This window comes from Hylobates moloch, unplaced genomic scaffold (genome assembly GCF_009828535.3).
Source record: "Hylobates moloch isolate HMO894 unplaced genomic scaffold, HMol_V3 SCAFFOLD_3, whole genome shotgun sequence".
Taxonomy (NCBI): domain Eukaryota; kingdom Metazoa; phylum Chordata; class Mammalia; order Primates; family Hylobatidae; genus Hylobates; species Hylobates moloch.
The window spans coordinates 110650367-110663872 of record NW_026652278.1 but is presented as its reverse complement, the minus strand read 5'-3'; the positions used below and the strand labels follow the sequence as shown (position 1 = coordinate 110663872).

Below are 13506 nucleotides of genomic sequence, written 5' to 3'. Positions count from 1 at the left end.
CTGAAATCTGGGAATTACACTTAGTATCTTGTCATTCTGTATTTGTAGCTTTTCCAACATTTGCAAAGTAGAAGATTGCATACAGCTTGGAAACAGAAAACAGCAGCAATCTAAATGAAAACATGTGGGGAGTTTAATTGTCTATAAGCTAAATATGAGTCCATTGATTTACTGAATTTTCTTTCAAATGATTTTTGTGTTTGTTGGAAGGATGGGGCTGTTAACTAAATCTTGTCCTTGTGCTTTTCTGTATTTTTTATACTTTAACAGTCATCCAAAAAGAAAAGAAACCACATTTTAAAATAAAACACAACATAGAAAAGTGAAAGGTGGTATGCCATAAACAGTCTAGGTCTTAGATGGTTTTCAATTTTCTCTTAAAAATTTTTGTTTTTCTGTTTTCTCCAAGCTTAACAGGTGGGGAAAAATATATTAAGAAATGTATACATGTTTTTCTGTATTTTTTCTCTGTATTTTGTAAGCTTTTTAAAGGAAAAATAAACATCATAATTTGTGAGAATTATATTACCATCGTTCAGCCATATATATTAAACCTGTCTTTATCCATTAACAAATTGTAAGTGCTAGTTAACTTATACAAGTAAACAGTATATGCAGATAGTCACTAATCTAAATTTCTGCAGCAAAACTCAAATATGAGTGCTTGCTTTGGCAGCACATGTACAAAACTCAAATATGATATTTGAATTTAAGTGTGAATATCCAAATGCCGTTTACTGACTGCTACACTGTGGAAAATTAGAAACATATTTCATACAGATAAATGATTAGTATTTGGCAAAAAGTACAACTAGACTTCATAATAGAGGACCAACCTGTTAATTTTTACCATATTACATCCTTTATTCTAGTAAAATTAGACTGCCTTACTCTTTGCCAGACACATTCAGCTTTGTGCGTCTTTCTTTTGTTCATAATGTTCAAGTGGCCTAAACACGCTTCCCTCATCTCTGACTTCCAAATCCCATCTATCTTGGCCCTCTTAAAAAAACAGCTTTTTCACAAGTGATTCCCTAAGTACCCCCAACCATGAGTAAGGTCCTTTGCTTCTGAATCACTGTAGGGTTTTTTGATAATCTCTTGTCTGTACTCCTTTTATTAACGCCCTTAGGCAGTAAACTTCCTGAGGGCAGGGTCTGTCTAGTGTCCCTTCGAATGCCCTGCAGCACTGATCATAACACCTTGTACAAGGCATATGTCTGATACCTGTTTGTTAATCAGAAATTAATGAATGGATATTGCCAATTATTTTTTCTTGTTTGGGGTATCTTTTATAGGTTTATTTAGCATTGCTTGTCAGTTGAGGCAGTCAATAAATAATTATTATATGCCTCTATATACTAGGTACCTGAAATACATAGGTGTAAAGGAACACAGTATTTCTATCCTCATTCTAGTCAAGAGGAGCGAGACAATTGACATGTAAACAGTAAATCAGTGACTATTTTAGATAAAAGTAAAAACTCTCAGGAAGACAAAATTAGGCAATGTAATAGGAAGTCCCTTAGTATGCTGTCTTATCCAGGGCAGAGAAGAGACAGAGAAGTTCACAGTCTGACAAGGGCTAGCTCAGGGCTGTAGATTATGAGAAGGTAGTCACATCTGATGGTCCTTATCAGCGAAAATGGATATGAGCTGATTCATGCCCAAATGAAGTTTCAATATTGTTCTGTTGAGGTACTGGCCATGATGTCCAGCAACTTGTTATAACGAATTAGATATTAACTTTGACTTGATTTCTACAAATACATAAATAATTCTATACTGAAAACAAGTATGTTATAGACATAAGTGTCATTCTTAATAATGACATATTGGTAATGCTCAAGTTACTGTAAATAAAAACAATGCCACCACCATAATACTGTAAAAATCAAACACGTTTCCAGTAATGCGCAGCTTTTGAGTGTGCCTTTTCTAGTTTCTGAGGTTGTTGGGGAAAAGTGAATTTAAACACATTTCTTCCTAAGAGTTATTTGTATTCATATAATTCAATTTGGGATATTTTAATTGGCCAAGATTACTATAATATATTAGATATATATATGTATGTCCATATCACTGGTGTGGCTTAATAAATATTATTTAATTATTGAGAATGGCAAAAAATATAGAATATACCTAATCTTATCAATCAATGTAAATGCATAGGTTTTGCTTATTTTTAATTTCACATTCCACAGGCCCAACGTTCCCCATCATTCGCCTTGCTGGAGGCAGCAGTGTGCATGAAGGCCGGGTGGAGCTCTACCATGCTGGCCAGTGGGGAACCGTCTGTGATGACCAATGGGATGATGCCGATGCAGAAGTGATCTGCAGGCAGCTGGGCCTCAGGTTTGTTTTTACTACTCTTGTTTTGCTTAAACTTTTGAATCTTATTATTTCCATACCCAAAGGCAGTTGCTGTTTGTTTAAATTGCACATTTCCTTGAACAAATAGAACAAGTTACCTTTTGATCTTTGTAGTAGGGCTGTAGGCTTCCTGAAGAGCAGTTACATGTACTCTCTGTAGGTTTAACCTGCTTGTATCTGAATTAGGCTGATTTTATGTCACTAAGAATCTAAGCTTTTACTACTTCTCATTAGTAGTCTTTACGTTACTCCCAGGTAGTAACCAGCACTGTAAACTATAGTGACTTAATCAAATTCCATATGATGAAAAACTAGTTGTTAGCTTGTAACTCAAATTTAACTTCTAGTCATGAAATATTGTCTAAACTTTTGAACTACACTTCCTTGTTAGGTATGTGCTTAGAACAAAGGATATTTATTAATGTACAAAGGAAATAATTCCCCTGTAGGGTTGGAAAGGAAGCCTATGTCATGAAAACAGCAGTCTGAAAATCAACATTCCAAGTTGACTCAGTTGGGATTATTCTGGAATATTATAATTTTAGACCTTCTAATCCCTCTGTTTAGTGATTCTGAACATTGGTATAACAAGCCTCAAAGTTTCTCTAAAATTATGTTGGGGGATCTTTTAAAAGTTAATCATTTTCTTCAGATTTTTAAAAATATTTCATTTAGTTAATCATTTACTTCAGAATTTAAAAATATTTCATTTAGCACTGAGGGAGCCAATGATGGGAGGCCTGTTCTTCCCTGTTCATTGTGTTCAGTTAACCATAATCCTTGACTGGAGCATGATTGTTGAACCTTGAACAGTTTTTACAGTTCAATTTTTTTGTAATTTTTTAAAATAATTGGCTCTCTTTTTCAAAACTCTGTTATATTTGAAGTATTTTAAAGTAAAATATAGACATTTTAACACTTTGTAAACACTTCAGCATGCATCTCTTACAAATAAGAACATTGTTCTACGTAGCCAAATTATCATTATCACAACTAATTATTGGTAATCATTTTTAATATTGTCTAATACTTCATCTTATTCAAATTTTCGGAGTTGCCCCTACAGTGTCCTTGACAGATGGTTTGTCTGAAGCAGAATTTAGTCCAAGACCAATCTGGATGTTATGTTCCTTAAGTCTCTTTTACTCTGGAAAGGCCTGGGTTTTTTGTTGTTGCTGTTTTTTTGGTTTGGTTTGGTTTTTCCATAATGCTGACTTGTTGAAGAGCCCAGGCCAGTTGTTTTGGAGACTGTCCCATCTTCTGAATTTGTCTCATTTTTTTCCTTCTGGTGTCATTTAGTTTACTCTTCTGGTTCTTATAATTCATAAAATTATAAAGAGTTTAGGTTTAAAGGCTTGATTAGATCAAAGCAAACATTTTGTCTGGAAATCATCACAGGTGATGTATTCTCATCTTGCATATCACCAGGAGTCATGAAAAGCTCTAGTTTTCCCCACAAATGAAGCTGAAATTGAGCACTGGTTTAAGTGACATCAGCCTGATCCTTTACTGTAAAGTTAGATTTCCCCCTGTAACTGACTGTGGGACCTAAATGCTAATTTATAGTTCACATGTGGGACAGGAACAAACACAGCAGATCCTGTGTCAACAGGTTTTGCTGTGATTACTGGCATTGTGTACTATGGTATGATCATTTTCTTTGGGTTGGTTAGGAATATGGCCTCTTGGTTTCTTTTGAAAAAACTAACAAGTACGTTTTCGAGACAAGATTTTTTAAAAGTGTTTTGACTGGGTATCAATTTCAAGAGCAATTTTTCAAAGTTTCCCGGTGCCTGCTGTTGGAGTCAGCATAGCATATGATTATGGGCATGTGTTCTGGACGCTGAAAAACCTGCATTTAAATCCCACTTTTGGAGTTGAGAAAAGCTACAGAATATCTCTTAGTTGCAGTTTTCTCATCTATAACGTATTTCTTAATTTATAGGGTTTTGTGTCTACAAGCAGTTAGCACACATAGTAAGTACCATATACATTGGCTATCAAGGGCACTCTAATTAGGTACTGTTATATTTTAAAGATGTTGTTAAACATCTTTATTGTTTACATTCAAAGTAACCAGCATTTGGTAATGACAGAACATCAAACACTATTCCTCCATCAGGAACTTCTATTTAGTTAGCTCTGTCTATGAACTATATTTTTAAAACACTCTAACGTGTATATATGTGTATTCACTGGGTTATCAGTTATGTGTTCAGTGATATGCTAATTGATTTTCATGTGAGTTACTAAGAAACCTATGTCTTTGCCAAAAATATTAAGAACTTTTAGGGTATAGTAATAGCATTTTTTAATATTACCAGTTACAATATGGGTTATTCTAAGTTTAAGGTAAAAGGCGTTTTTGATTATTAATATATTTGTGGGTAAAGGCAAGCTTTTGTTGCTTAGAAAAATCCATAGAACATTTAAGTGACACACTGAATATTAGTTACATTGCAGTTATTGAAGTGATTCCAAAAATTCATGTTGTGGCCAGGTGCAGTGGCTCATGCTTTAGGAGGCCAAGGTGGGAGGATAGGTTGAAGACTAGCCTGGGCAGTATAGCCAGATCCTGTGTCTACAAAAAAAAATTTTTAAATAGGCTGGGCACGGTGGCTCACGCCTGTAATCCCAGCACTTTGGGAGGCCGAGGTGGGTGGATCACGAGGTCAGGAGTTCGAGACCAGCCTGCCCAACATGGTGAAACCCCGTCTCTACTAAAAATACAAAAATTAGCTGGGTGTGGTGGTGGGCACCTGGGATCCCAGCTACTCAGGAGGCTGAGGCAGGAGAATTGCTTGAACCCAGGAGGCAGAGGTTGCAGTGAGCCAAGATTGTACCACTGTACTCCAGCCTGGGCAACAGAGCAAGACTCCATTTCAAAAAAAAAGAAAAAATTAGCCAAGTGTGGTGGAGCACAACTATAGTCCCGACTACTAGGAAGGCTGAGATGGGAGAATTACTTGAGCCTAGGAGGTTGAGGCTACTGTGAGCCATGATCACATCATGGTACTCTAGCCTGGATGAGACAGCAAGACTGTCTTTCTAAAATATAAAAATAGAAATTCATGTTGTAATGTAGAGTTCTTTTTTTTGTTGTCGTTGTTGTAATGTAGAGTTCTTTCTTGAGAGATAAATATTTTTTTCACTTAAATAGAAACAGTTTTTAAACAAAGGCCATATTGACAAGGATAGTCAGTTACATAGAAAAAATATAGAGATAGAATCCCAAGGAAGGCCATATTAATGTTGAACACACTCATGGGTTAAGTAAAGTATTAACGCCTTTCTCAAACACTAGCTCATTGCTGCTTTTCGTATGAGGGGATTCTTTGGAAAAGTGATTAAAATATACAAGCAAAAATCCTCCACAAGCACTTGTAACAAATAACAATCCAGCTTTATAGAGATTTGTTTTTATTATAAGTACTCTGATGCTCTGAGCTGATATTCTTCGTTTACTTTTCTTGCACTTGATTTTATAGTTCTTTCATAAGTTTGCATTAAAGCAGTACTCTATGACTCTTCTTCCTCTATAATTTGTTTTGCTCATTTAAAGGCTAAGTACTTTCAGATGAGGATCGTTTTTTAATGGCACAGGGTTGATAGCAGACACATAATTGTTGCTTGTCTCAATTTATGATTCATTCTTAAGCAAATTTCATCTCAGTTTTATCTGCCTTGTTGAATTCCCACAGGGAAACTACATCATGCTTTTCTGGAGTAGTGGTTACAGTTTCTTTATGAGATGCTGTCATTGTTGTCCTTCATCTTTTAATGGTGTCTGTATATTTTGGTAGCTGGAAAGCTTCCTAAATACAAAAGGAATTATTATACTTAAGATACTTAAATTTTATTAACCCAGAACATGGAGAAAGATGAGCAGCGGGAAAGGTGGCAGCCAGATGTTAGAAAATTAGATAACTTGAGAACGCATATGTACCCAGTGAAGTTTAGTTGGAGACATTTTAATTAAAGTTCCTTTTTATGTTCTTAACATTAAAAGCATTTTCCATGTCTTTCAAAAACTCTTAAAAGCATAGCTTTGTACTGTGAGATCATATTTTATTTTGTGGATGTGCCATAATGTACTTGGGAATTTAAAAATTGTGGATACTTTCTTTCCTTTTAGGGTGCTTTCATTTTTACATTTTTGCTCTAAAATTATATAGAACCATATTATTGAGTAGTAGAATACAAATTCTTCCCATATAAATTACTCTTTAAAAATTGTTTTTTGTCAGGCATGGTGGCTCACGCCTATAATCCCAACACTTTGTGGGGCTGAAGTGGGAGGACTGCTTGAGGCCAGTAGTTCCAGACCAGCCTTGGCAACATAGTGAGACCCCCATCTCTATAAGAAAAAAAAAATTATCTGGTTGTGGTGGCACGCACTGGTGGTCCCAGCTACTCGGAGGCTGAGGTGGGAGAATCGTGAGTCCAGGAGGTTGAAGCTACAGTGAGTTGCAGTTGTACCACTGCACTCCAGCGTGGGTGACAGAGTGAGACCCTGTTTCAAAAAAAATTTTTTTTCTTTGCTCTTTTATTTTACTGTTCATTAAATTTTAAAAAACGTTGTATGAACCAAGCTTGTCCAACCCACAGTCCGCAGGCCATATGCAGCCCAGGACGACTTTGAACGTGGCCCAACACAAATTTGTAAACTTTCTTAAAACATTATTTATTTATTTATTTATTTATTTATTTTAGATAATTAGCTATTGTTAGTGTTAGTCTATTTTATGTGTGGCCCCAGATAAGTCTTCTTCTTCCAATGTGGCCCAGGGAAGCCAAAAGATTGGACACCCCTGGTATAAACTTTACAACAAAGATAGCCTGGTATATGGAATTACTGAGCAGGAAAGATAACTTATTTAACAGTTGAGGAAGTTAGGCCCACTGAGATTACACAGTATTCCCGAGGTGTGGGAGGCAGAGTCTTGAGGTTTATGGCTCCCAATTTAGGATTTTTTCTGTTATGTTGCATTATTTGTAAAATGGCGAGGTGTTAATAAGAATAAATACAAATAGGGCTGAAAGAAATAAGGAAGTCAAGAGAGAAAGTTAAATTTAAGAAGAAAATGATACTGACCGTGTTTTAGATAGACTGTATTTGAGGTGCCATCAGCCATCAATTGACAGCGTTCCAGGAGGCTACAAGAATGCTCAGTGTTTCGGTCTGCTCTGTAGTCAGACAAACTTTACCATTTAGTAGTAGTGTAATGTTGGACAAGTTATTTAACTTTTGAGCCTCAGTTTCCTTATCAGTAAATTTGGTATAATAGCATCATTGGGTTGCAAGGAGGAAGAAATGAGTTAATATGTCTAAAAGCACTGGTAGACCAGTGCCAGGCATGCAGGAAGCATTTGATACACATCAAACATCATTATTGGAGATGGCGGGGATTGTTTTCTAGAGAGAAATCTAGGATATTAAAAATGAGTTTTTTCATCCATAGATTACAAACTCTGGATATGGCACAAACTGATAATTGCAGTTAAAGAGCCAATCTTTTATAACCTAATAAATAATTATGTTGTACAATAGAATGGCCTAACTCTATTCTAGGTCTACCTCAAAGCAGTAGCTAAGCCTGGGGATTGAGTTAGTCAGATGTTGCCATTTATTTGGCCTTTTTCTGTGTATGTAAGGGGGAAACAGAAGCAAAAATTTTGTATTAATACAATTTGATTAGCTAAATAGATTTAAGAATGTTTTGAATAGGGATCGGAAATAGAACCAGTTCAGTAAGTGTTTATTGAGGATTGCTGTTATGTAGGTCAAATACCTTTACACAGAAAATAATTCAGGGTATTAGATCAGAGTATCTCTGCCCAAAAATTTATTTACAGATTGTCAGAGGGTAAAAAACTAAGCAACAGTAGAGCTTTTATTACAGATGAACTGCTGGGGCTGGTGTGGAAATAATTTCCATAAAGGACAGAGAACACACAGCTTTATCAAATTCACATTTACTTGAACAGTTCACGAGTTTTATGTTGATTTCCTCAGTATTGTAATTCATGACTCTTTAAAAGCAGAGTCATCAATTATTTTGGTATTCTCTTGAAAGCCAGCACAGTTCTGAGTACCAGAAAATGCTAGTGACTGGCTGAAGAAATGTGTGAATATGTAAATACTATTTTCTTAACTTAAATAAACTAAAAAGCCAGAAAACCTAATTTTGTGTTACATTATAGTTTCCTGGTTAATGTTTTTTGTTGTTGTTCTCAAGTTTATTCTGCTGGTTATTCTGATTAGTTTATTTTAAACATTTTTGTATCATTAAAATAATAAAAATACAGAAATGGATGAGAAGAAAATAAAACACCCAGGTAGTGTTTGTTTGTTTGTTTGTTTTTTTTTTAATTTTCAGCTTTTCATGGATATATTGGACCCATGTAATGAGCATGGAACCCACAGGTAGTTTTTCAACCCACATCTCTCATACCCCGGTAGCCTGCAGTGTCTGTTGCTCTCATGTTTATGTCCATGTGTGTTCAATATTTAGCTCCCACTTATAAATGAGAACATGTGGTACTTGGTTTTCTGTTCCTGTGTTAATTCACTTAGGATTGTGGCTTCCAGCTTTGTCCATGTTGCTGCTCATCAATGGTGGATTGGATAAAGAGATATTGGCATGCCTATACCGTAGGATACCATGTAGCCATAAAAAGAATGAAACCGGGCTGGGCGTGGTGGCTCACGCCTGTAATCCTTTGGGAGGCCGAGGCCGGTGGATCACAATGTCAGGAGTTCGAGACCAGCCTGACCAACATGGTGAAACCCGTCTCTACTAAAAATACAAAAATTAGTGGGCGTGGTGGTGGACGCCTGTAATCCCAGCTACTCAGGAGGTTGAGGCAGCAGAATCGCTTGAACCCAGGAGGCAGAGATTGCAGTGAGCCGAGAGTGTGCCACTGCACTCCAGCCTGTGTGACAGACTCCATCTTCAAAAAACAAAAGCAAAAACAAAACAAAAGAATGAAACCATGTCCTTTGCACCAAGTGGTGTTTTCAGAGAGGATTTAAAAATACATAGCATCCCCAGAGTCAAAGTTTGGGGCTTCTACTCTCTTATCTTGTAACCTCCTTTAAGGAATGGGCCAAGTTCAAAGGCAATTAACCAGAACTTTTGCTTTTTCCTTGAATGTGTGTCACATAATAATTAATGTATTTGAAACACAATATACTTCAGCTCCCCTTTCTCCGCCTATCAGAGTATTCTCTCTCAGCCAAAGCATGACTTTAGAGTTTGTTTGTTACTTTTTCTAGGGAATTAAAAAGCCTTCAGTTGGTTGTCTTTCTGCCTAAAAATTGTATGAAAGTGATATTAATATTTTAAATCTCCAAAAATGTGATAGGTAAGCATGCATTATTGTTTAATTTCACCACTAGTGATCTTGAGCATCTTATCCTGTGGTCGTTGGCCATGGATATTTCTTCTTCTGTGCACAGTTGGATCCTCTCTATTGTCTATTTTTTTAAGTTGATTGCTTTGTCTTTTATTAAAATGTAATAATATCCTAGCACTTTGAGAGGCTGAGGTGGGCAGATTGCTTGAGTTCAAGAGTTTGAGACCAGACTGGGCAACATGCTGCAAAAAATTTAAAAATTAGCCAGGCATGGTGGCATGTGCCTGTAGTCTCAGCTACTGGGGAGGCTGAGGTGGGAGGATGGCTTGAGCCTGGGAGGCAGAGTTTGCAGTGACCCAAGATTGTGCCACTGGAATCCAGCCTGAGTGACAGAAGCAGACCCTGTCTTTAAAAAATTATCTATCTATCTAGATATATACACACGCACATATTTATATAAGTAAACTGTAACTGAAATGTGTGTGCATGTGTGTGTATATATATATAAAACAAGTTATTACTATTATTCATTTCTAGTTTTTTTTTTTTTTTGCAAATTGCAACTGTTTCTTCCAGCCTGTTGGTTTGCATTTTGACTCTGATTATGATGTGTTCTGCTGTATGGTAGTTTTCAACTTGTATGTGGTTGAATTTAACTTTTTTAGTTTTTGTTTTCTGACTTCTGGGTTTCCTAGGAATTCTCTCTTACATCCAAGGTTGTAAAAACTATGTTCCTATATTTTAGTCTAGTAACTTTTTAGTTTTCTTTTCTTTCTTCCTTCCCTCCCTCCCTCCTCTTCTCTTCCTCCTTTTTCCTTTTGCTTCTTTCTCCCTCCCTCCTTTCTTTCTTTTCTTTTTTTTCCCCATATTTAAGCCATCTGGATTTCATCTTTTTGTTAACTGTTTGGGATCAAATTTTATATTCTTCCATATTGGTCTCAGGTTTCCTTATAGCACCTAATCATGGCTCAATGAATTATACCCATTGAAATTTTCCTTAATAGATTTTTTTTTGGTGGCATTTATCTCAGGGCAAAGATCCAAGAAGGCTGTTAATCTGCCTTTCTCTAGAGCTTTCCTATCTGGCTTCTCTGTCAGTCATCCTGTCTCCTCCTGTTTTGTCCTTCAGCTCTCAGTGTTCTCAAAGTCAGTTTCCATATTTGCTTTCATTAATCTCTTTCCTCTAGAGCAGGGGTCTGCAGACTTTTTCTGTAAAGGGCCAGAGAGTAAATAGACTTTGCAACTACCCAGCTGGGCCATTGTAGCATGAAAGCAGCCATAGACAATAACTTAGGAATTCTTGTGGCATCATTCCAATAAAAGTTGGTTTCTGGACAGTGAAATTTGGCTCTCACTTGATTTTTCACATCACAAATTATATTCTTATTTTGATTTTTTTTTCCTGGTGTTTATAGAATTTAAAAACCACTCGGCTCACGAGCAATATAAAAACAGATAGCATACCAGATTTGGTGCACAGCTCATATTTTGCTGACCTCTCCTCTAGGGGGTAGGGCTTCTTCTCTCCTATCCTGTATCTTCCCTGTAAAAAGGAATCACAGGTCTCAGGCACACAACTCCAAGCAGTTTTCTTCTTTCAACCAATATTAGTATATTCATAAACATATTACAAATAATACATTTCAGTAACTCACCCTCCATCCCGAAATTGTAGGAATTACAGCTTTTACATGACTTTTGAATTTTATTTTCTGTGAGCATTAAACTGTTCCCTTGTTTAATTTATTGTAATTTTTTTTTTTTTTTTTTTTTTTAAGATGGAGTCTCGCTGTGTCACCCAGGCAGGCTGGAGCGCAGTGGTGCAATCTCGGCTCACTGCAACCTCCACCTCCAAGGTTTGAGTGATTCTCCTGCCACAGCCTCCCAAGTAGCAGGGATTACAGACACCACCATACCTAGCTAATTTTTGTATTTTTAGTAGAGATAGGGTTTCACTACATTGACCAGCCTGGTCTCAAATTCCTGACCTCAGGTGATCCACCCACCTCGGCCTCCCAAAGTGTGGGGATTACAGCTGTGAGCCACAGCACCCAGCCTATAGTAAGTGTTTTATGAACATATTTTCTCTGGGAGAGGATATTTTTTCTACTATAAGTAATCTTTAAAACAATTGAATTTTTTTCATAGCCTTATACACTACTATTGCAAGATCATTTTGGTTTAAAACATATTTTTTTAGAAACATCAGTGCTTTCATTGCACAAAACGTTTTATTTTGGCACAATAACCTTTTTAAATAAAATACTTCATGTGCATTCAAATATTTGAAAATGTTTGCCTCTGATTAGATATATCTCTACCACAGGAAAATCTGAAGTTTAGTGATGCAAGTCAGAGCTTACTTAATAGTCTTCTGGGCCGTAACCTTATAATCTATAATAAAAAATAACACATACATGCATTTGTTCAGTCTCTTATAGGCCATAAATTACTTCCATAAGTATTTCTTTGAAATTTACTTTAAAATAAATAAATAAATGAAACAACATTAAAACCAGAAAATGTTAAGATATTGATTGATTCTCCCTTCCTTACCATTCCCCCAACTTTACTTTTTGGGGATGAAGGAAAGTAACAACCATGGTGTTTGTTTAAACTAAATACCAAATGGTCTTTAGATAAATTGCTTAGCAGTGAAAAATATGTTATTTATCAACTGTCAGGGGTACGTGGGGATTCCTTAACAGTGCCAGAAGAGGGAAGGGAACCAGCATTTATTGAGCTCCTACTTTGCATCAGTTTAATTCCTACAACCCTGCAAGTTAGCCATTATCATCCCTGTGTTCAGCTTTGCATCCTAAGCCTGGAAGGTTTTAGTAACTTCCCCAAGGTAGCCCAGCTTGTTGAAGGTAGAGCCCAGATTGGAAGCTCAGAGTCTGTGTCCACATATACTTCTCCACTTCAAAGATTGAGCTTGGAAAAAATAAGCTTTTTGATATGGTCAGTAATATACAAATATTTATACATGATTAGTGCACTCTTCTCTAGGCATATAGACATACTTTGAAACAACTGAAAACTTTATTTAGAACAATCCTATTCATTGAGCATTTATTGACTCTTTCCAGAGTAGACATGACTTTGTTTTGTCATTACATTTCCCTTAGCAAGACAAACAAATTCACTCACAAAATTGTCATTTTGACAGTATCATTTGTGTTAGGATTCCTTTGTGTTAGGACTCCAATATTATTTGTGTTAGAATTCCAAATGTTTTCCTCACATTTGTCCTATTAGTTCTAGATATTAGTCTTTAATTTTTGTTGGGGCAGATTGCTCAGAGTCCACTGTGTTACAAATATCAGATAGTGATTCAAGTGCCAGGATTCTAAATTTTAAAATGTTAACTCCATGAAAATATTTTGCTTAAGCCGTCTTCTTTTCCTCAGCTTCCTCTATACCTCCTATGATATTCTTTATCCTTCCTCTTAGCACACTCTTTGAATTTTAAACTCAAAGTGAGTCAGGTGATGACAGAGCATTCCCTAAGCATTTGCTCTAATGATATTGTTATTATTATTATTATTTTGAGACAGGATCTCTCTGTGTCACCCAGGCTGGAGTGCAGTGGCATGATCATGGGTCATTGCAGCCTTGACTTCTTGGGTTCCAGCAATCCTCCCACCTTGGCCTTCCGAGTAGCTGGGACCACAGGTGTGTGCCACCACACCTAGCTAATTTTTGTATGTTTTTGTACAGATGGAGTTTTGCCCTTTTGCCCAGGTTGGTCTCAAACTCCTGAGCTCAAGTAGT

General features: G+C 36.3%; 1 protein-coding gene across 1 annotated transcript in view; it reads left to right on the top strand.

Moving 5' to 3' along the window:
- The window catches only part of PRSS12 (serine protease 12), a 74756-nt gene that overhangs the window by 19278 nt on the left and 41972 nt on the right, over nucleotides 1-13506 (top strand). The window contains exon 4 of the mRNA XM_032146373.2: nucleotides 2205-2355. Within this exon, the coding sequence (XP_032002264.1) occupies nucleotides 2205-2355 (151 nt within the window). The remainder of the gene's footprint in view (nucleotides 1-2204; nucleotides 2356-13506) is intronic.